Below are 20,790 nucleotides of genomic sequence, written 5' to 3'. Positions count from 1 at the left end.
GGGGGGGTTGGAAGAACATTCCTAAAATAAGGCCCTGCAATTTAAGAGTTTGTTTAGTTAGTGAAGTTGCTGGACTGAAGGAGGATAGTGCCACCGTAGAATTTTAGAAATTGGCAAAGACCTATGTCTTGATGTGTATGGAGCCACTGGTGAGGGTGGCGGTGGTGTGGCGGGACTGGCGGGTGGACTGGAACCGGGAAGGTGCGGTGGACACGGTCAGTTCATAGGGGTCTGATTTGCTGGTGCCAAGACTCATGGTTTTCTCTGCAAGAAAGGGAGGAAAGGATTCTTCTTCATGTCACGTCACTCATTACGTTGATTGTTGACGTCTAATTGAAGTATTTATACATTTGAATGGTATCAATTTAAAATTGTATGTAAATACAGAAGAAGGAGAGGGAGTGGGGAGAGTTGTGTGGTAATTTAGAGGGAAGCTTTCTGTTTCTCTGCAAGGCAGTGCTGCCATGGAAACAAGTGTATTAGTGTGTGTATTGTGAGGGTGTGCATGTTTACAACATACCTACAAGGCTAACAAAGTGAAAATTATCAACCAGAGTTTTTATGTCATTGAATACTTTGTTGAACGGGATCTGATTCTTTATTGTTATCATCATTATTATTATCATTATTATCATGAGCATTTACGCCTAATCTTGAAAATAACCCTAGGCGTTTACAAACAGAATGTAAATATCAAAAAGGAATAATTGAACACAAGATACCAAACATCATCAAAAATTATTCATCTCCTCTCAACCCCCTAACCCACACATTCACACCCACAATACACACAAGTACACACGCACGCACACACACAAGTCATAGCATGCAATCGTAAATAGTACACAATCAAAAATACAACCAACAAATTCTGAAACTATCAAAACTCACTCACTCATTAATAGTCATTTAGTTCATACTGGAAAGGGATGAGCTGTTGAGAATTATTCAGGAGGGGAAAAGGTGGGTCTTTACTGAACTGAACACGGTAAAGTGGCACCAAAGAACAGAGTACTATTTCGTTAACTGTTGTATTTGATAAAGCTGTCAGCTGCCCCAACATTTACACCAATAGCAATTGAGACAAAGACATATTAGAATTCTCTCTCTCTCTCAACATTAAAATCAGCTGATAATATTGCTGTACATTTTTTAACAAAACTGTTTAACATTCTGTTTGATAGGGACACGTTTCCAGATGAATGGGCGAGGACAATAATTGTTCCAGTTTTTAAAAAGGGAGATAGTAGTTCAACAGACAACTATAGGGGCGTGTCTTTGCTCAGTCTTATTAGCAAATGTTATACATCTGTGCTAAACGGAAAACTTGTCAAATGGGCTGAAGAAAATGATATGCTAACAGAGTTACAGGCTGGATTCAGGCGTGGTTATGCCACAACAGATCATATTTTTACTTTGAACGCAGTTATTGAGAAATCTTTATCAAAGAAGGTACGTAAGTTTTACACCTGTTTTATTGATCTGAGAAAAGCATTTGACTCTGTGCAATGTCAGTCTTTGTTTGATATTTTGATTCAGAAAGGTATAAAGGGGTGATTTATTAATGCTATCATTGCTATGTATAAATGTGTTGCATCTTGCGTACGTATTGAAGACAAGTTAGAGTTTTTTTTTATTGTCCCGTTGGCCTAAGGCAAGGTTGTATGTTAAGCCCTATATTGTTTTTGTTGTTTGTTAACAAAATTGCATCAGCAGTTGAAATCAGTGGTATTCATGGAATTCAGTTTTTGCCTGATTTATTAGAGTTGTTCATTCTTCTGTTCGCAGATGATATTGTACTGCTATCTAACACTGCGATTGGTCTGCAAAATCAAATTAATATTCTGAATAATGCATGTAAAACACTCTTCTTGAATGTAAATACTGACAAGACTAGAGTGATGGTTTTTCGAAAAGGTGGCTTTTTGGGAGGATATGAAAAGTAGAATCTCGATGGAAATGCTCTAGAAGTAGTGAATGAATATAATTATCTAGGGTGTGTTTTTACAACAAAAATGAGTATAAACAAAGGAGTAGGGGTTTTAGCAGCAAAAGGCAAACATGCATGCATTGACTGTATAAAATATATAACGAAGCTGAATGATATTTCCAAAGGATGTTTTTTCAAAATATTTGATGATCAGGTACAACCATTCTTTTGTACGCTTCTGAGATGTGGGGTCTTAACAGACTTGATAATATTGAGAAGGTTCATTCCTTTGCATGTAAACGTTTTTTGAACATACCACTTACGAGTACCAAACAAGTTTGCATATGGTGAATACGGTTATCCACTGTATATAAATAGTGCAACAAGGTGTATCAAGTACTGGTTAAGGTTGCTGAATATGAATGTGCCCCGATTACCCAGACAGGCATATTTGATGCTGTTTAACCTAGATGAAGGGGGGAAAAAGAATGCTGGGTGTCTTTAGTAAAAAATACTTTATTTAGACTTGGGTTTGGATATGTCTGGTTGCAACAAGGTGTTGGTTGTGAGCAAACTTTTTTGTCATTATTTAAGCAAAGAGTGAAAGATATATTTATGCAAGAGTGGGACGAGTCAGTAATGTGTAAAGATATATATCATAACTACAGACTGTTTAAAACTGGTTTTCAGTGTGAGCAATATTTTGAGTTTGTGGATAAAAAGTGTTTTAGGGACTGTTTGGTAAAATTAAGGCTTGGTTTGCTCCCAATAAATGGGTCATTTTTTAGGAGAACATTCAAATGTAATTCAGATTACCCATGTAAATGTTGTAATGTGGTCGAAAATGAAAACCATTTTATAAACAATTGTGTCCTTTACAATAACCTGCGGCAAAAACATCTGAACTCTGAAGGTCAATGGTATGTTCACTTGTTGAAGAATGGTTCTGTTTACAGTATTCGTAAACTCTGCGTTTATATATTTAATGCACTGAAGATATGACAGGAATTCTGTGACAACAATGATGAAAAGTTAGAATTAATTTACTATGCACAAGAAGCACTTTCGTTCTACAGGTTTAAGTTAGTACGTATTTTACATTTTGTTGTCGCTGCGTGATCACCATATTGTGTACTTTTGACCTCTTTCTAGGGGCCAGAGGCCTGGAGATTAAAGTTTTGTTCTTGTTCTTGTTCTTGTTCAACATGCATATAATATATATTTAATTATATTTTGTGTGGGTGAAAGTGAACATTCTTCACTACTATATCATATAATAATGATTGGCACAATAGCCGAGTGGTTAAAGCGTTGCACTTTCAATCTGAGGGCCCCAGGTTTAAATCTCGGTGACAGCACCTTGTGGGTAAAGGGTAGAGATTTTTCTGATCTCTCAGGGCAACATGTGCAGACCTGCCAGTGCTTGAACCCCCTTCGTGTGTATACACAAGCATAAGATCAAATCCATGTCAGAGTTTGGTGGGTTATGGAAACAAGAACATACCCAGCATGCACACCCCCAAAAACAGAGTATGGCTGCCTACTTGGCAGGGTAAAAATGGTCATTCACGTAAAAAGCCTTTCGTGTACATACGAGTGAACGTGGGAGTTGCAACTCCTGAACGAAGAAGAAGATATAATGATTTTACTGTCAAAGAGCTTCAACCAAAACAAAAATAAATAAGAAAAAAATGTTAACATACAGATTAAAAATTTAATCTCAACTTTAAATTTGATACAAAAATGTACCAGTGAATGCATGCATAAGAAACATATACTTTCTAAGAAATGTGTTAGGACAATCATCCTATAATTTTGATGCAGTCATTGAATGATACATGGGGAACGTATTTCGTTTAAATAGATGAACAAAACTAAATTATTCTATTTAAAGCTGAGTTTGGGTAACATCTCACTTGTGCCAGGCAGACAGCTGATTCCTGTGTTGTATTTTGAAAGTGTGGTGAAGTAAACTGCAGTTATCTTTGCTTTTCAAGTGCTTGCATTTTATCTGTCAGTGCTGAATATCGCAGATATGCAGAATAATCTTAAGGGGATTCTCAACATACTTTTAATAAAACAAGAGATATAATCACATATTAAAAAGCATCACTAATCAATTTTCTGTACATGCCATCTCAGTTCCTTAAGATGTTATGCCTCTATGGTAAATTGTTAGAATATCATTAAAACGTGAAAGTTTGAACATATGAAAATATAAAATATGAAAAATTAAATTCTAACATTATGCAAACCAAAGAAAAAAGAAAAGAAAAGAACATGCAAATGCTTAATAAAATATAAATGTGAAGTCAGTGTATTTATGCTTTTTAGAAATTGAACCCAATACTGCAAACAATCAATAAACAGGTGCACCAATTCATACCTGAGGAACTTATAGAACCAGGTACTCTGATAGAATAAGAGTAGAATGTTCTGTTGTGCACACAGTTATATGCATACAGACATACACATGCACACACATACACACTTACACACACATGCATGTACACACACACACACACACACACACACACACACACACACACACACACAAACAAACAAGCAAGCAAAAGCACACACACACACAAACAAGCAAAAGCGCGCGCGCGCACACACACACACACACACACACACACACACATACATATATATGCATGGACACGCACACACATGCACACACACACACACACACGCATGCGCACACGTATACATACATGCATGCATACATACACATGATACATATGCATGCACTCACACACGCACACACATACACACATTCACTCACTTGTATGCACCATAAGCAAGCAAAGGTCACAATACTGCAGACAAACTTAAGGTGTTCAGACTCACCCAGCTGATTGTCCGCCGCAGCACTGGTAGCCAGGTCTTTCCATGTGCTGAAGTATCTGCAAGTCCACAACATCATGGCAGTTTCAGTTTTCAATTTCAGTTCCTCAGGAAGGTGTCACTGCACTCGGACAAATCCATACATACTACACCACATCAGCTAGGCAGATGCCTGACCAGCAGCATAACCCAATGCGCTTAGTCAGGCCTTGAGTGCATGCGTATATATTTGTGTACCTATCAGAGTGGATTTCTTCTATAGAATTTTGCCAGAGGACAACACTCTCATTGCCATGGGTTCTTTTTCAGTGTGTAAAGTGTGTGCTGCACATTGGACCTTGGTTTACTGTCATACACTCAGTTCGATTTTCCAGTCAAACTTCAGAGAAAGAGCGAGAGCAGGATTCAAACCCAGACCCTCACAGACTCTGTACTGGCAGATGAGTGTCTTAACCATTCTGCCATCTTCCTCCACTGAAACTGAATGGGGCAGAGAGGAGGGAACAGAGAGAGAGAGAAATTCATTTTGCTTTTGACTTCATGTTGGAAAGCAAGGTGCTGGAATGATACATTCATGCTTGTTGGCATGTGTGCGCACGCACAACACACACACACACACAAACACACACAAACACATGCATAACAACACACATATGCAAGCATACACACACAAACTAATACCCAATAGAGGGTAATATACAACTGTGCATATGTATACCTCTGTTCATGCCAGACAATCACACAGTCCGATTATATTTTCCCATGACAATCTTTCTTGTTTACCTAATGACCTGTTATTCCACAGTTTCAGGAAAATATGTTAATGTTTTCTTCAATAATGATTATGTCATACTCACTGTCACTTTTTGCCCTGTCTACAAAGTTAGAATTCCTCAGAAATTCCCTCCATCCAAACATCCTGTGTGGATCCCTACCTAAACAAATTTTAAGGGCCCACAACTGACATTTCCACAAAATTTGACACACCCAAAATCGTCCACTTTTTTCTTTTCTTTTTTTCTTCTTTTTTGTGTGCATAATCTTGCTGTCAAACAAAACAAACAGAACTGAAAATGTGTTACAACATCATCATCTATGCACAAAAAATTTCTTTTACAATTGGTCCCTGAATTTTGGACACTGAAATAGGACTTCACACAATAATGCAGACTCGTTGGGACACTGAAATAGGACTTTGCACAACAATGCGCACTCTTTGGGTCATTGAAATAGGACTTTGCACTCTGAAACACACTCTTTAGGTCACTGAAATAGGACTTTACACAACAATGCACACTCTTTGGGTCATTGAAATAGGACTTTGCACTCTGAAACATACTCTTTAGGACACTGAAATAGGACTTTACACAACAATGCGCACTCTATAGGACTCTGAAACAGGACTTCACGCAATGATATGCACTCTGTGGGACACTGAAATATTAGGACACTAAACTAGGATTTTAACCTACAATGCACACTCTTTTGGACACTGAAATAGGTCTTAACACAACCATATGCACACTTTGGGTCACTGAGATAGGATTTCACACATAGGACTTCACACAACGATACACACTACGCACTCTTTGGGTCACTGAAACAGGACTTCACACATAGGATTTCACACAGTGATATGCACTCTTTGGGTCACTGAAACAGGACTTTACACAACAATACGCACTCTTTGGGTCACTGAAACAGGACTTTACACAACAATACGCACTCTTTGGGTCTTTGAAACAGGACTTTACACAACAATACGCACTCTTTGGGTCACTGAAACGGGACTTTACACAACAATACGCACTCTTTGGGTCACTGAAACAGGACTTTACACAACAATACGCACTCTTTGGGTCACTGAAACAGGACTTTACACAACAATACGCACTCTTTGGGTCTTTGAAACAGGACTTTACACAACAATACGCACTCTTTGGGTCTTTGAAACAGGACTTCACACATAGGATTACACACTCTTTGGGACACTTTACACAATATGTGCACTCTGTCGGACAGTGAACTAGGACCCCACACAACAACACTCACTCATCAAAGTTGAGGGAGGTGGTCCAGTCGAGCAGTTCATCCACCTCCCAGTCCTCCAGGGCCTCAGGTCCCTGGCTGTCCACCGTGGCCATCATGCCAGCCGCCGCCCCTTCAATCAGCTGTACTGTCTCCACGTCGTCCGCACGCGCCCGCAACATGCCCTGTTTGTACCTGTCACAGTCACCTGCCGTGCTTGTACCTGTCACAGTCACCTGCCGTGCTTGTACCTGTCACAGTCACCTGCCGTGCTTGTACCTGTCACAGTCACCTGTTGTGTTTGTACCTGTCACAGTGACGTGCTCTGTTCGTACCTGTCACAGTCACCTGTTGTGTTTGTACCTGTCACAGTGATGTGCCCTGTTCGTACCTGTCACAGTCACCTGTTGTGTTTGTACCTGTCACAGTGACGTGCTCTGTTCGTACCTGTCACAGTCACCTGTTGTGTTTGTACCTGTCACAGTGATGTGCCCTGTTCGTACCTGTCAGTGTTTGTACCTGTCAGTTACCTGCCGTGTTTGTACCTGTCACAGTCACCTGTTGTGTTTGTACCTGTCACAGTGATGTGCCCTGTTCGTACCTGTCAGTGTTTGTACCTGTCAGTTACCTGCCGTGTTTGTACCTGTCACAGTCACCTGTTGTGTTTGTATCTGTCACAGTGATGTGCCCTGTTTGTACCTGTCACAGTGAAGTGCCCTGTTTGTACCTGTCACAGTGACCTGCCGTGTTTGTACCTGTCACAGTGATGTGCCCTGTTTGTATCTGTCACAGTCACCTGTTGTGTTTGTACCTGTCACAATGATGTGCCCTGTTTGTATCTGTCACAGTGAAGTGCCCTGTTTGTACCTGTCAAAGTGACCTGCCCTGTTTGTACCTGTCACAGTGACATGCCATGTTTGTACCTCTCATAGTGATGTGCCTTGTTTGTACCTGTCACAGTTTGTACCTGTCACAGTTTGTACCTGTCACAGTGACCTGCCCGGCATGTACCTTTCACTGTCTCCTGCCCTGTTTGAACAGTGATATCCGTTCTAAATAGTGAAACATGCCCTGTTTGTACCTGTCACACTGACAATCGTTGCCTAAGGTGAAAATTTGTTCCTGTAATTGTTGTTTCATTGCACTGTGGGGAGGGGCAGAGCTTTTCCTATCTGGTTCAAATGTTTCTGGGTACGATAAAGAGAGCAACACAGATTGACAGTCACACCTCCCAGACAGGCTGCAATACAGGCAGGCAATACATGGATACATCTACATGCATGCATTCAAGTACAAAAACATACCACACACAAACATGCACACATACACTACCAGCAATTCAAGAACCACATTTGCCACAAAGATGGTAGTCAGAACAGAAGGGCTGACAGATTTTTTAAACTGAATTGTTATCAGTTGCTTAAGAACTGGAAATGAAAGCACTGATGGTGCTGTCTCCATCTTTGATGTGCCACATTACTAGGTGACTTAACACCTCAACAATGATTGCTGCAAAGAAATGGAATCATGTTCCAAATTTTGTCATTTTGTCCACTCGGATATCAGTTTCAGTTAACACCTAAAGATATTCCAATCTTATGATTAGGATGAACAAGAAAAAGATTGGATCTGGATTCATCCAGGTATGAATCTTTGATGTGAAGAAAACTAGGGCTGGCTGCATCTCATTGTCAATTTGTGTGTGTGTATGAGAGAGAGAGTGAAACTGAATATCTACACTTGCTTAATTACTTGTAGCTGTTATGTAATTTGGGCTAAATGACATTTAATAGGATGTAAATGTTAATTAGAAGTAAAAAACTAAAAATCAATAGTAAAAGTGAGGAATAAGTAGTAGCCTGCAGAACCACCCACCCAATGAAACTGAAACATTGCAGTTTCAGCCAGGTTGACAAGAAGTAAATTGTTAAGCACAGTTCAAAGCTGATAAACTATTCATGTGTGTGTGTCACGCACCGAATGCTGACGAAGTGAGTGATTTTTTGGACTTAGCCGTTTTTTCGTCTCACTTCGCTGCAACCTCTAACTGTTATCTTCCCTCTTCACTGCAGTACACAGTTAAGCTTTGTTTACTGACGTGAGGTGTTTGCACCTGAACTGAGAATGTTGGTCGGAGTCAACCTAGTCTTTGCAAAGACAAGAGACATTCCTGACGGCTTACGGACGCGGCCAACCGTGCTCGAGATTTGTTTGGCTGGAGAAAGAGCGGCTGGACATGGGCCGGTGGTGGGAGCACAGGAGATCAACGGGCTCTGGAGGATTTATCCATCGACACAAGAGGCTCGGACGCGACTCTTACTGCAAGGCATAAGGGTAAGAGGAACTGTGCTCCAGTTGCGCAACACAAATCCATTTATTCTAAAAGATGACACTGGTGAAGAAAAGCCTTCTACAAAAGTATGGATCGATAATGTGCCAATATCTGTAGTGGACTCGGAAGTGGAACACTCCCTTCTGAAATCTGGGTGCGAATTGCACTCCTCAATAAAGGCCGAAAGAGCGAGAGACATGGACAACAAATTGACCCGCTTTCTGACAGGCAGACATTTTGTTTTCATAACAGTTCCGCCTGTACCCCTAGAAAAGATGCTGAAAATATTTCACAGAGAGCAGAAACAGGCCGCAAAAAAAACAGTTATTTGTTCAAGATGCCTTGAAGAAAATCACCATGCATCAACCTGTGATAAAGACATTGTATGCCGAGCATGCAAACAGTCAGGCCACAAAAGAGGGGATCCGAAGTGTCAATTGGAAACATCAAACATCACTAACAGAACCAGTGAAAGTGAGGGTGTGAATGCGGGCGAGGATGTGACTGTGAGTGAGGGTGCAACTGTTGATGGGGGTGTGAAAGAGAGTGAAAATGAAATGGTGAATGAGGTTGTAACGACAAGCGACGGAGTGAATGAGAGCGAGAGTGAAGAGCAGAATGACAGTTGCAGAGAAAAGCCGAGGGGTCGACCCAGAGAACGCCAGGCAGTTCTTGGTGCTTCCCTGCAGCTCAAGTCCCCCCTGTCAAAGAGGTCAGCAACTCTCAAGCGGCCTCGTTCCAAGGAGGGCGCCAGCCCCAAGGAGGTGACAGGGAAGGGGAAGCAGCAGAAGTGTAATGCTGGCCATTCTGGCCGTCATGCTGGCCCTGTGTCTGGTAGTAAGGGAGGTAAAACCTGAGGCTGAAATGGCACTCTATGGGCTGACCTGGATAACGTACCTGGCAATGTTATATCAATCATGATTTTGAATTATGCTCAGGCACCCAGACTGTACGATGGTTAACCATAAGAATATTAAAGTAGTATGGATAAGGTACGAATATGTTTGTTGAATGCCAGAGGGCTGAAAAATAAACTTAAAAGAAATTCATTGTTTAAACAACTAAAAAGTAAAAAAGGTGATATAGTTTGCTTGCAAGAGGCTCACATAACAGTAAATGACGCTATAACATGGGATAAAGAATGGGGTGGGGTAATGTTCTTTAACGAGGGTACAAATCGAAGTCATGGGGAAATAATTTTGGTAGCTAAACACTTTGAAGGTCAAGTTAGTTTGGAATTGGTTCAACACAGAATATTACTTGTGTCAGTAGTGCTCGATAATTATGAGTTTAAGTTAGCATATGTGTACGCTCCTTACAATTCAGCTGATAAGATATCCTTCTTTAACACTTTACAAGAAACGCTTAATGAATTTAGTGAACATAATTTTCTTGTCGCTGGGGATTTCAATTGTGTTCTCAGCAATGATGTTGACACCATCTCAGGCCACCCACATCACGACACAGAAGTTCAAGCTTTTACTGACATGAGAAATTCATTACAGCTTACTAATATATGGAGGACATTCCACCAGAAAGAAAAAGTTTTTACTTGGTATTGTTCAAATCCCTTTGTTGCTAGATGCCTAGATTACTGCTTTTTATCAGAGGAAATGATTAATTACTGTGTTTCATGTGAACATGCAGATTTTGTTAGTTCAGATCATAAAGCAGTAGTGGTAGAATTTAATAGCAGTGAATTTTCTTGTGGTCCAGGGTACTGGAAGTTTAACAACAGTTACTTAACTCTTTCCGGACGAAGGAATGCTCACGCATTCCTACACAAAACGTATTCGGTTTCGGACGAAGGAATGGAATAACATTCTCCGAAAGTAAAATTCCATCATGCGCTGTACATGTGATTTTGTGATTAGCCAAGCAGAGTGCACTATTCTGGGTCACTCCACAATCGAACAGTATGATTGGTTAATATGAGATGTGTGGCCTGTCTCGCACACACGCTGACAAAGTCACTGACCGGTCGTCTGCTCACGTGCCAGCCTGTTAGCAAAGTGGCCTCTTCTCGGAATGTTGTGAAGCGAACAAGGCAGTGACGGCAATGTTTTAGGGTTGCCGAAGTACTTGAAATGCTACAAACTGAATGGTCGGACATTGAAGAGGTGGATGATGACGAAGAAGAAAGCGAATTTAATGCAGAAAGCGAGCATGGGTATGGCGATTCGGGATGAAAAATTGGCAGTATTTTCTACATATGGCAAAACTGTAAAAATAAGATGAGAAATTTGATTTTTTTTTACATGTAATAGCTCAACACGTAATAAACCAGTTCTGAAAGTTTCATTTTCTTATACAGTATTTTGTATTTTTTGTAATTTTTTTCCTAACCCTTACAAATGGGCCGTCTGTGGGGAAAAGCAAGGGAGAAAACTTGTCGTCCCGAGTGAGTTAAACGATGTTACATTTGTTCAGAAAATGAATGAAATATTAGACAGGCAATTAAACGACCCCACAGACACTAGGTCATACCTGAACAGGTGGGAGGTATGCAAAATCGAAATTAGAAATTTATGTAGCAATTATGGTAAAATGCAAGCAAATAGAATACGAAATGAACAACACAGATTACAGCTAGAACTTTCGGAAATAGAGAAGCAGATGGTTGATCATCCTACAGACCAAGAGATACAAGCTAAGTATGTGAATGTAAAACAAAGGGTAGATCTACAGCTAGCAACTAAAACAAAAGGAGCACAAGTCAGAGGAAGAATAAAATGGATTGAAGAGGGGGAAAGAAACACAAAGTACTTCTTTAATTTAGAAAAGGCCAGAGGAAAGAAAAAGGTCATAACAAGACTCAGGTGAAATTATCACAGATCAATGTAAAATTCTAGAAGAGCAGGTTTTATTTTACAAAAATCTATATAGTAAGTCACATGAAGCAGATGATGAAAAAGAAGCCACAGATTCCTTTCTGGAAAATGAAAATTTCCCACAACTGGAAGAAGCTGAAGCAGCTTCATGTGAAGGTACAGTTAAACCAGAGGAATTAACAAATGCATTAAAAAAGATGAAGAATGGCTCAGCTCCTGGGAGTGACTGGTTAACCATAGAATGTTTAAAATTTTTCTGGAATAAAATAGGGACAGCTCTGGTAAAATCTTTCACTGAATCATTTGTTAGAGGGGAGTTATCATATACACAAAAACAAGGTATAATTACACTGTTGCATAAGGGAAACGAGCTTGACAGAGACAAACTAACGAACTGGAGACCAATAACGCTAACGAATTCTGACTATATGATACTAGCCAAACTACTAGCAGAAAGATTAAGTAAAGTTATTAAGAAATTAGTAAATAATGACCAAGTAGGCTACATTAAAGTTAGAAATATTGCAACGATTATTAGAACAATGGATGATGTAATTAATTACTTAAATCAGAATAATGGAACTGGGTATTCACTGGCAGTTGACTTTTGTAAAGCCTCTGACTCGATATTGAAGAGTTTTCTGTTGCATGCCTTTGAAATCTTTGGTTTCGGAGCCAACTTTCAAAACTGGGTATCTGTTTTAATGAATAATACAGTTCAATAAGTCATGGCGGATGGGTGTCAGAGCCCTTCAGCGTGTTATGCGGGATAAGGCAAGGGTGTCCATTTTCTCCACTAGCTTTTGTCTTGGCAGTCGAGTTACTAGCTGTTAAAATAAAGAATAGTTCTATAAAGGGCATTAGGGCCCCATTTTCTAAACAGAGCCAAGATATTTATATAAAGATAAAAGAAATCGCTGATGACACAACATTATTTCTAAAGAATAAAGATGACATGAATAAATCAAGAGAAATTTTCTATCTATTCCAAAAAGTATCTGGTTTAAAGCTTAATGTGCAAAAAACAAAAGCTTTACACATGGGTAAAAATATAGTGGACCTAGACCTTCCGTTTACAGTAACAAAGAAAATTAAGACTCTTGGTATATATTTTCAAAGTGATAAGATGGCTAGGGACATTGAAGAAAACTGGACACATAGGATCACTAAAGTGAACCACTTAGTTAAAGAATGGAGTAAGTGTGACCTCAGCATTTTAGGTAAAGTTATAATAACAGACATTCCTACTGAGTCAATTTCTTCATGTCATGCAATCTGTTGGTCTTCCAAAGACAGTGTTAACTCACTCGGGACGACAAGTTTTCTCCCTTGCTTTTCCCCACAAACGGCCCATTTGTAAGGGTTAGGAAAAAAATTACAAAAAATACAAAATACTGTGTAAGAAAATGAAACTTTCAGAACTGGTTTATTACGTGTTGAGCTATTACATGTAAAAAAATCAAATTTCTCATCTTATTTTTACAGTTTTGCCATATGTAGAAAATACTGCCAATTTTTCACCCCGAATCACCATACCCATGCTCGCTTTCTGCATTAATTTCGCTTTCTTCTTCGTCATCATCCACCTCTTCAATGTCCGACCCTTCTTTCTGTAGCATTTCAAGTACTTCGGCAACCCTAAAGCATTGCCGTCACTGCCTTGTTCGCTTCACAACATTCTGAGAAGAGGCTGCTTTGCTAACAGGCTGGCACGCGAGCAGACGACCGGTCAGTGACTTTGTCAGCGTGTGTGCGAGACAGGCCACACATCCCATATTAACCAATCATACTGTTCGATTGTGGAGTGACCCAGAATAGCGCACTCTGCTTGGCTAATCACAAAATCACGTGTACAGCGCATGATGGAATTTTACTTTCGGAGAATGCTATTCCATTCCTTCGTCCGAAACCGAATACGTTTTGTGTAGGAATGCGTGAGCATTCCTTCGTCTGGAAAGAGTTAAACAAAATAAACACTTTTTTTTATTTTATAGATTTCTGTGGAAGAAGAAATATAATAATTAAAAAAAAGCATTTGAAAAGGTTAAAAGAAAGGTAATGGAAGCTAGCATAGATAAAGGAGGTATTCATATGATAAATGTGCTACACTTTCAAGAATATCTAAATCTACAATGGGTTGGCAAGCTTTCTGATGCTGCAGATGAGGAAAACTGGGCTTTAATACCAAGATGGCATTTACAGATGCTTGCAAAGCAGGATAATGCCTTCTATATGAATTGCAGAAGTAGAGATCTAAATATTGAGTTGCTTAATAATGATTTTTAGAAAGATGTATGGGTCACCTACTTAGATAATAAAACTTTAACAGGGCTATCTGAGGTTAAATGTAACAATTTTCATTTACAGTTGCTGTTCAATAATTCCCTATTAAAATATAAAAACAATGTGCTATTGTTTCAAAGTTGGATTGCTCATGGCATCGAACAAATAAGAGACATGATTCATCCCAATGAAAACAGACTGCTATCACTTGCAGAGGTTCAGGATTTAATCGGACAACACAGAGCTAATACGTTGTTCCAGTACAATGCTTTGGTGAACTCCATCCCTAGACAGTGGATCGAGTGGATCCAGGCAGGCGAAATAGAAACAGGCACTATCTTGCCTATTTTTTCTGTCAGCCCAGTATAAAAATTAAAGATATCCACATAGATATCCACATATGTACTTACATTTTCTTCATCCACTCAATCTTTTTGGTCTTCTTTTCCTTTTCCACATCCTGTTTCCTTTTTAACTGAAAGAGAGAAAACAGGAATATTAAATAAGAATTATGTGATTACATATAAATATATAAGTATACATTACTTCCTGCACAATTTGTTGCAGCAATTCCTCACCAACAGAGGAACTGGAACAATTGCTGCAGCAGACTAGTTTATTACATTTTGTGTGTCTGGCAGTCAGGAAATATTCCTTTTCTGTTGAAAAATATGAATAATGTTGCCATGACTTTAAAATTCCTGTTTGCCAGTCAGGGGAACATTTAATATCAAACCTTCAAACCAAAGAGGTGTGTATGTCTGCAGCATGCTGTCTCTGCTCCCACCAAAACTGATCCCAATGACTGGAGGTTCATCAAGTTTTACAGTCCTGGAGTTCAATCTTTTCACTGATGAAAATGATCAGGAAAAGAAGTTAAAATACTCAAGCCTCTTCCAAATGGCAACAAGAAAGACTACCATTACAAAACAAAACAAAACCACTGAAATAGTGCAGATGACGATGGGGTAGCCACTGAAATGGTGCAGATGATGGGGTAGCCACTGAAATGGTGCAGATGATGATGGAGTAGCCACTGAAATGGTGCAGATGATGGGGTAGCCACTGAAACGGTGCAGATGATGGTGGGGTAGCCACTGAAATGGTGCAGATGATGGGGTAGCCACTGAAATGGTGCAGATGATGATGGAGTAGCCACTGAAATGGTGCAGATGATGGGGTAGCCACTGAAATGGTGCAGATGATGGGGTAGCCACTGAAATGGTGCAGATGGTGGTGTGGTAGCCACTGAAATGGTGCAGATGGTGTGGTAGCCACTGAAATGGTGCAGATGATGATGGGGTAGCCACTGAAATGGTGCAGATGGTGGGGTAGCCACGTGAAATGGTGCAGATGATGATGGGGTAGCCACTGAAATTGTGCAGATGATGGTGGGAGAGCCACTGAAATGGTGCAGATGATGGTGGGGTAGCCACTGAAATGGTGCAGATGATGGGGTAGCCACTGAAATGGTGCAGATGATGGTGGGGTAGCCACTGAAATGGTGCAGATGATGATGAGGTAGCCACTGAAATGGTGCAGATGATGGTGGGGTAGCCACTGAAATGGTGCAGATGATGGTGGGGTAGCCACTGAAATGGTGCAGATGATGGTGGGGTAGCCACTGAAATGGTGCAGATGATGGTGGGGTAGCCACTGAAATGGTGCAGATGATGGGGTAGCCACTGAAATGGTGCAGATGATGGTGGGGTAGCCACTGAAATGGTGCAGATGATGATGGGGTAGCCACTGAAATGGTGCAGATGATGGAGTAGCCACTGAAATGGTGCAGATGATGATGGGGTAGCCACTGAAATTGTGCAGATGATGATGGGGTAGCCACTGAAATGGTGCAGATGATGGTGTGGTAGCCACTGAAATTGTGCAGATGATGGAGTAGCCACTGAAATTGTGCAGATGATGGTGTAGCCACTGAAATGGTGCAGATGATGGTGTGGTAGCCACTGAAATTGTGCAGATGATGGAGTAGCCACTGAAATGGTGCAGATGGTGGGGTAGCCGCTGAAATGGTGCAGATGATGATGGGGTAGCCACTGAAATTGTGCAGATGATGGTGTAGCTACTGAAATGGTGCAGATGATGATGGGGTAGCCACTGAAATGGTGCAGATGATGGTGGGGTAGCCACTGAAATGGTGCAGATGATGATGAGGTAGCCACTGAAATGGTGCAGATGATGATGAGGTAGCCACTGAAATGGTGCAGATGATGGGGTAGCCACTGAAATGGTGCAGATGATGATGGGGTAGCCACTGAAATGGTGCAGATCATGGGGTAGCCACTGAAATGGTGCAGATGATGATGAGGTAGCCACTGAAATGGTGCAGATGATGGAGTAGCCACTGAAATGGTGCAGATGATGGTGGGGTAGCCACTGAAATGGTGCAGATGATGATGGGGTAGCCACTGAAATGGTGCAGATGATGATGGGGTAGCCACTGAAATGGTGCAGATGATGATGGGATAGCCACTGAAATGGTGCAGATGATGGTGGGAGAGCCACTGAAATGGTGCAGATGATGGGGTAGCCACTGAAATGGTGCAGATGGTGGTGTGGTAGCCACTGAAATGGTGCAGATGATGATGGGGTAGCCACTGAAATGGTGCAGACCATGAGGTAGCCACTGAAATGGTGCAGATGATGGAGTAGCCACTGAAATGGTGCAGATGGTGGTGGGGTAGGCAAGGTAAAAGAAAAGGAAGGAAGGCCTTCATTGTTTTTAACTATAAACAAAAGCTACTTTTTAAGTGTGTGTGAGTGTGTGTGTCTGTGTATGTGTGTGCGTGCACAACATGCGCTCCCTTGTTTTACAGAGTGAAGCACAATGAACAGCCTTCACCTTGCTGTGATCAAACTGGTACGTCTTCTTGGAGGTTTCCCATGTGATGGGGTCGTTCATGATGTGATGAATCAGGCGGTCGGACACCAAACGCCAGCCATTGTTTTCAATGCGCTGATACCACCCTGCCTTGTCTGTTCACAGAGGGAGGTGGGGGTGGGGTGTGGGGGGAAGGTCGCAGCACATTAAGGACACCAACACTCTTTTTAAATCAATTTCACAAGAAATACTGATGTGTTTCATCAAAATGGTGTTTTTGAGTAGATTTGAATACTGCAGTTCACTGAATGGAAATTGTTTTCTTTTGTATGATTTACTGAAAGTGATGAGTGGTCAACTGTGTACAGAAAAAAATGTGCTTCACAAACAATCATACACACTTGTGCATCTTCTCACTCCATTTCATACACACAGACATTTAACATATATGACTATAAACACATAAAGCTGATAACACACACAGGTATGTATGTACCACACACATTTGCACACATGGACAGGCATGCATACAAATATGGTCAGAAACACACACACACACACACACAAAACACACACACACACACACAAAACACACACACACACACACACACACCACTGACCATCTTCCTGTGGAGGTATCCTGGCCACATTGTTATGCCTGTGCCGCACGTTGAGCTGCTTGGCCTGAGGTTTTGTGTAGTCCTTGGGGCTGTTGGCACACATGTCCTGCACTGGGCGGTGCGTGAAGATCTTGTAGTAGATGTTCGGCGGGAAACGATCCTGTGAAAAATTGTTGGTGCAGTGATAGCCTAGTGGTAACGCATCCGCCTAGGAAGCCAGAGAATCTGAGCATGCTGAATCAAATCCCACAGTTGCCAGTATTTTCTCCCCCTCCGCTAGACTTTGAGTGGTGGTCTGGATGCTGGTCATTTGGATGAGATGATTAAACCAAGGTCCCACATGCAGCATGCTCTTAGCACATGTAAAAGAACCCATAGCAACAAAAGGGTTGTCCCTGGCAAAATTCTTTAGAAAAGAAATCCACTTTGATAGGCTAACAAATAAAATTGAAGGCAGAAAAAAAATAAAAAATAAAAAGGGTGGCGCTCTCAGTGTAGCGATGAGCTCTCCCTGGGGAGAACAGCCTGAATTACACACAGAGATATCTGCTGCAACAAAATTAGTAATACAATACAATACAATACAGTACAATACAATATAATACAATACAATACAAAAGTCATGTTGCTTACAGCCCAGTCAAATGCGAAGCACTCTTATCAGGCCTGAAACACCTGTAGGTTCTCAAAATCAAATGAGTTAGAGAGAAACCAGTACAAGTGGAAAGATTTTTTTCCCTCTGGCAATGACATATGTTGACCGTTCAATGTGGTCACATTGAAAAATCTCTGCAAAATAAAATAAAGTGTCAGCACACTCCGTTCATCCTTCACTTTCCCTGAATTTTTACTCCCTGGAATGATAAGACATGATAAACTAAGCAAATTCTGGGCAGGGTATGTGGCCTTTACAAAAACACCTAGGCTATAAATATATATGTTTTGGAGACCTGTAAAAACATTGTTGTATGTGCACCACCTTTGAATCAATGTTGGTTAATTAATCTTATAAAACTAATTCCACTTTACATCTTTGCTGTTGTTTTTTCTGTGTTTGTGACTGAATCTCCTATGTTCACTTGCATGTACAAGTGGGAGTTTAGATTAAAAGTGGGATTTTGGATACATGACCATGTTTACCCCATCAAGTCAAAAGCCATACTTTTTAGGGGGGTCGGGGGGGGGGGGATATGCATGCTAGGTATATTCTTGTTTCCATAACCCACCAAATGCTGACATGGATTACAGGATATTTAATGTGCATATTTTTCTGCTTTCATTTTCACATAAAGGGGGTCCAGGCACTAGGTCTGCACATGCTGAGATCAGAAAAATCTCCACCTTTAAACCCACCAGGTACCAATACTGGGATTTGAACCTAGGACCCAATGCTTTAACCAGTCAGCTGTTGCACCCAGTAAAATCTATGTGATCTCAATGTTTTTCTTGCACACACATGCATATGTATAGTCCTATATGCACGCACACATGTCAGCACATAATGTGTGTACATTTATTCATGGGTATATATTACATCAGTGATGATCCTACTGTGGAGGTAAGGAGAGACATACTGTATTGGTGTCTACACAGGTACAGCCGCTTACCCCAGCCAGTCGAAATCTAACTGATGTCCCTGATGCCGGGTCCAGTAACTTGGCTTCATTGGGGTTGATGCATCGCAGCATGACTGCTGGGTTGCCGCGGGTTTTGAAATTGATCAGGTCTCGGTAATAGCGGTACACCTGTATATCCTGTGACAGAAATCAGTTCATGCCGCTTGTAACCCAGTCACCTGCCAAGAGGCTATTTCAGGGTTAAAGACCTGTTAGGGTTTTTTGGTGGTGGGGTTTTTTTGTTGTTTTTTGTTTGTTGTTGTTGTTGTTTTTGTTTGTTGTTGTTTTTAACAAATCTGCAGAATCTTTAAATCAAATCTGAACTGATGAGGCTTTTTTTTTAAAGCACAGCACAGTTTTCACTAACCCTTAATTGTCATCTCTGGGATGGCTGCTGCTGTTTGTGAGCAGTAAACAACATGAAACAATTCCGTATGAATCCCCCAAAACTGGTTAAAATCTGAGTTGGAAACAAAAAGAAAGAAGAAAAAAAACTGGAAACTGTTTTCTTACACTTTTTTGTCACATAACCCAAAAGATAAGGTTGGGTCTGCATCCTCTTCTGTTAGGTAAAATAAATAAAATGATGGCCAGATAAATAAACAGATTGTTCCTCATAATTATGATTTTATCTAACGATGGGTTACAGAATACCTCATTAAAAACCTTACCCTTCTGAAAGGTGAAATAGATGAATAGATAGATAGATAGATAGACAGACAACAAATGAATAAATACAGAAAAAAAAAATTACAATATGCAAAAAATAAGGAAAGAAGAACAGGAAAAAAGAAATATTGACAATATGCCTTCTCCAAGCACGCCGTATCGAATACAGAATACCTCAGTAAAAACCTTATCCTTCTAAAAGGTGAACTAACTGACTAACTAAATAACAAATGAATAAATGAAAAAAAACTTACAATATGTATAAAAAGAAAGAAAGAAAAATAGAAAGGCATATAAAATACTGACAATATGCCTTCTCCAAGCTCGCTGTATGGAAATGGCGGCCTCCCTCTCTGTCAGCGGCTCCTCGCGTTTCTTCCTCTGCTGACCCTGCTTCTTGTGTGCCTCCTGTATCATGGCCTCCATCACCGCTGCTGACTCCAGGGCCTGTTTCTTCTGCAGCTCTGCCAGGCGCTCGGCAAAGCGCCGCCACATGAACCGGTGATGCTTCATCAGCCACCAGGACTGAATTCTGTACGCGCAGTACTCCGTAAGTCTGCCATGATAGAGTTACGGTTATTAGGCACCGATGCTTCATCAGCCACCAGATCTGAATTCTGTATGCACAGTACTCTGTCAGTCTGCAATGATAGGAGTTACGGTTATTAAGCACCGGTCAGCCGCCAGGTCTGAATTCTGTTGGCACAGTACTCTGTGAATCTGCAATGACAGAGTTACGGTTATTAGGCACTGATCCCTGCCACGACTTTAATCATTTTGCACATTTTATTT

The 20,790-nt window shown here is 40.7% G+C and overlaps 1 protein-coding gene across 4 annotated transcripts in view; it reads right to left on the bottom strand.

Moving 5' to 3' along the window:
- Window positions 1–20,790, bottom strand: part of LOC143283101 (protein MFI-like) — a 32,609-nt gene continuing 11,819 nt past the window's right edge. For all 4 annotated transcript variants that reach the window (XM_076589196.1, XM_076589199.1, XM_076589197.1 and 1 more), the window contains 8 exons: window positions 20,305–20,554; window positions 19,321–19,467; window positions 17,714–17,873; window positions 17,115–17,248; window positions 14,665–14,729; window positions 6,833–7,003; window positions 4,784–4,839; window positions 1–264 (listed from right to left, as the gene is read on the bottom strand). In XM_076589196.1, coding sequence (XP_076445311.1) covers window positions 122–264; window positions 4,784–4,839; window positions 6,833–7,003; window positions 14,665–14,729; window positions 17,115–17,248; window positions 17,714–17,873; window positions 19,321–19,467; window positions 20,305–20,554 — 1,126 coding nt within the window. In that variant the 3' untranslated portion in view covers window positions 1–121. The remainder of the gene's footprint in view (window positions 265–4,783; window positions 4,840–6,832; window positions 7,004–14,664; window positions 14,730–17,114; window positions 17,249–17,713; window positions 17,874–19,320; window positions 19,468–20,304; window positions 20,555–20,790) is intronic.

This window comes from Babylonia areolata, chromosome 6, assembly GCF_041734735.1.
Source record: "Babylonia areolata isolate BAREFJ2019XMU chromosome 6, ASM4173473v1, whole genome shotgun sequence".
In the NCBI taxonomy this organism is placed as follows: Eukaryota; Metazoa; Mollusca; class Gastropoda; order Neogastropoda; family Buccinidae; genus Babylonia; species Babylonia areolata.
This window is presented reverse-complemented; position numbering and strand designations above follow the sequence as displayed.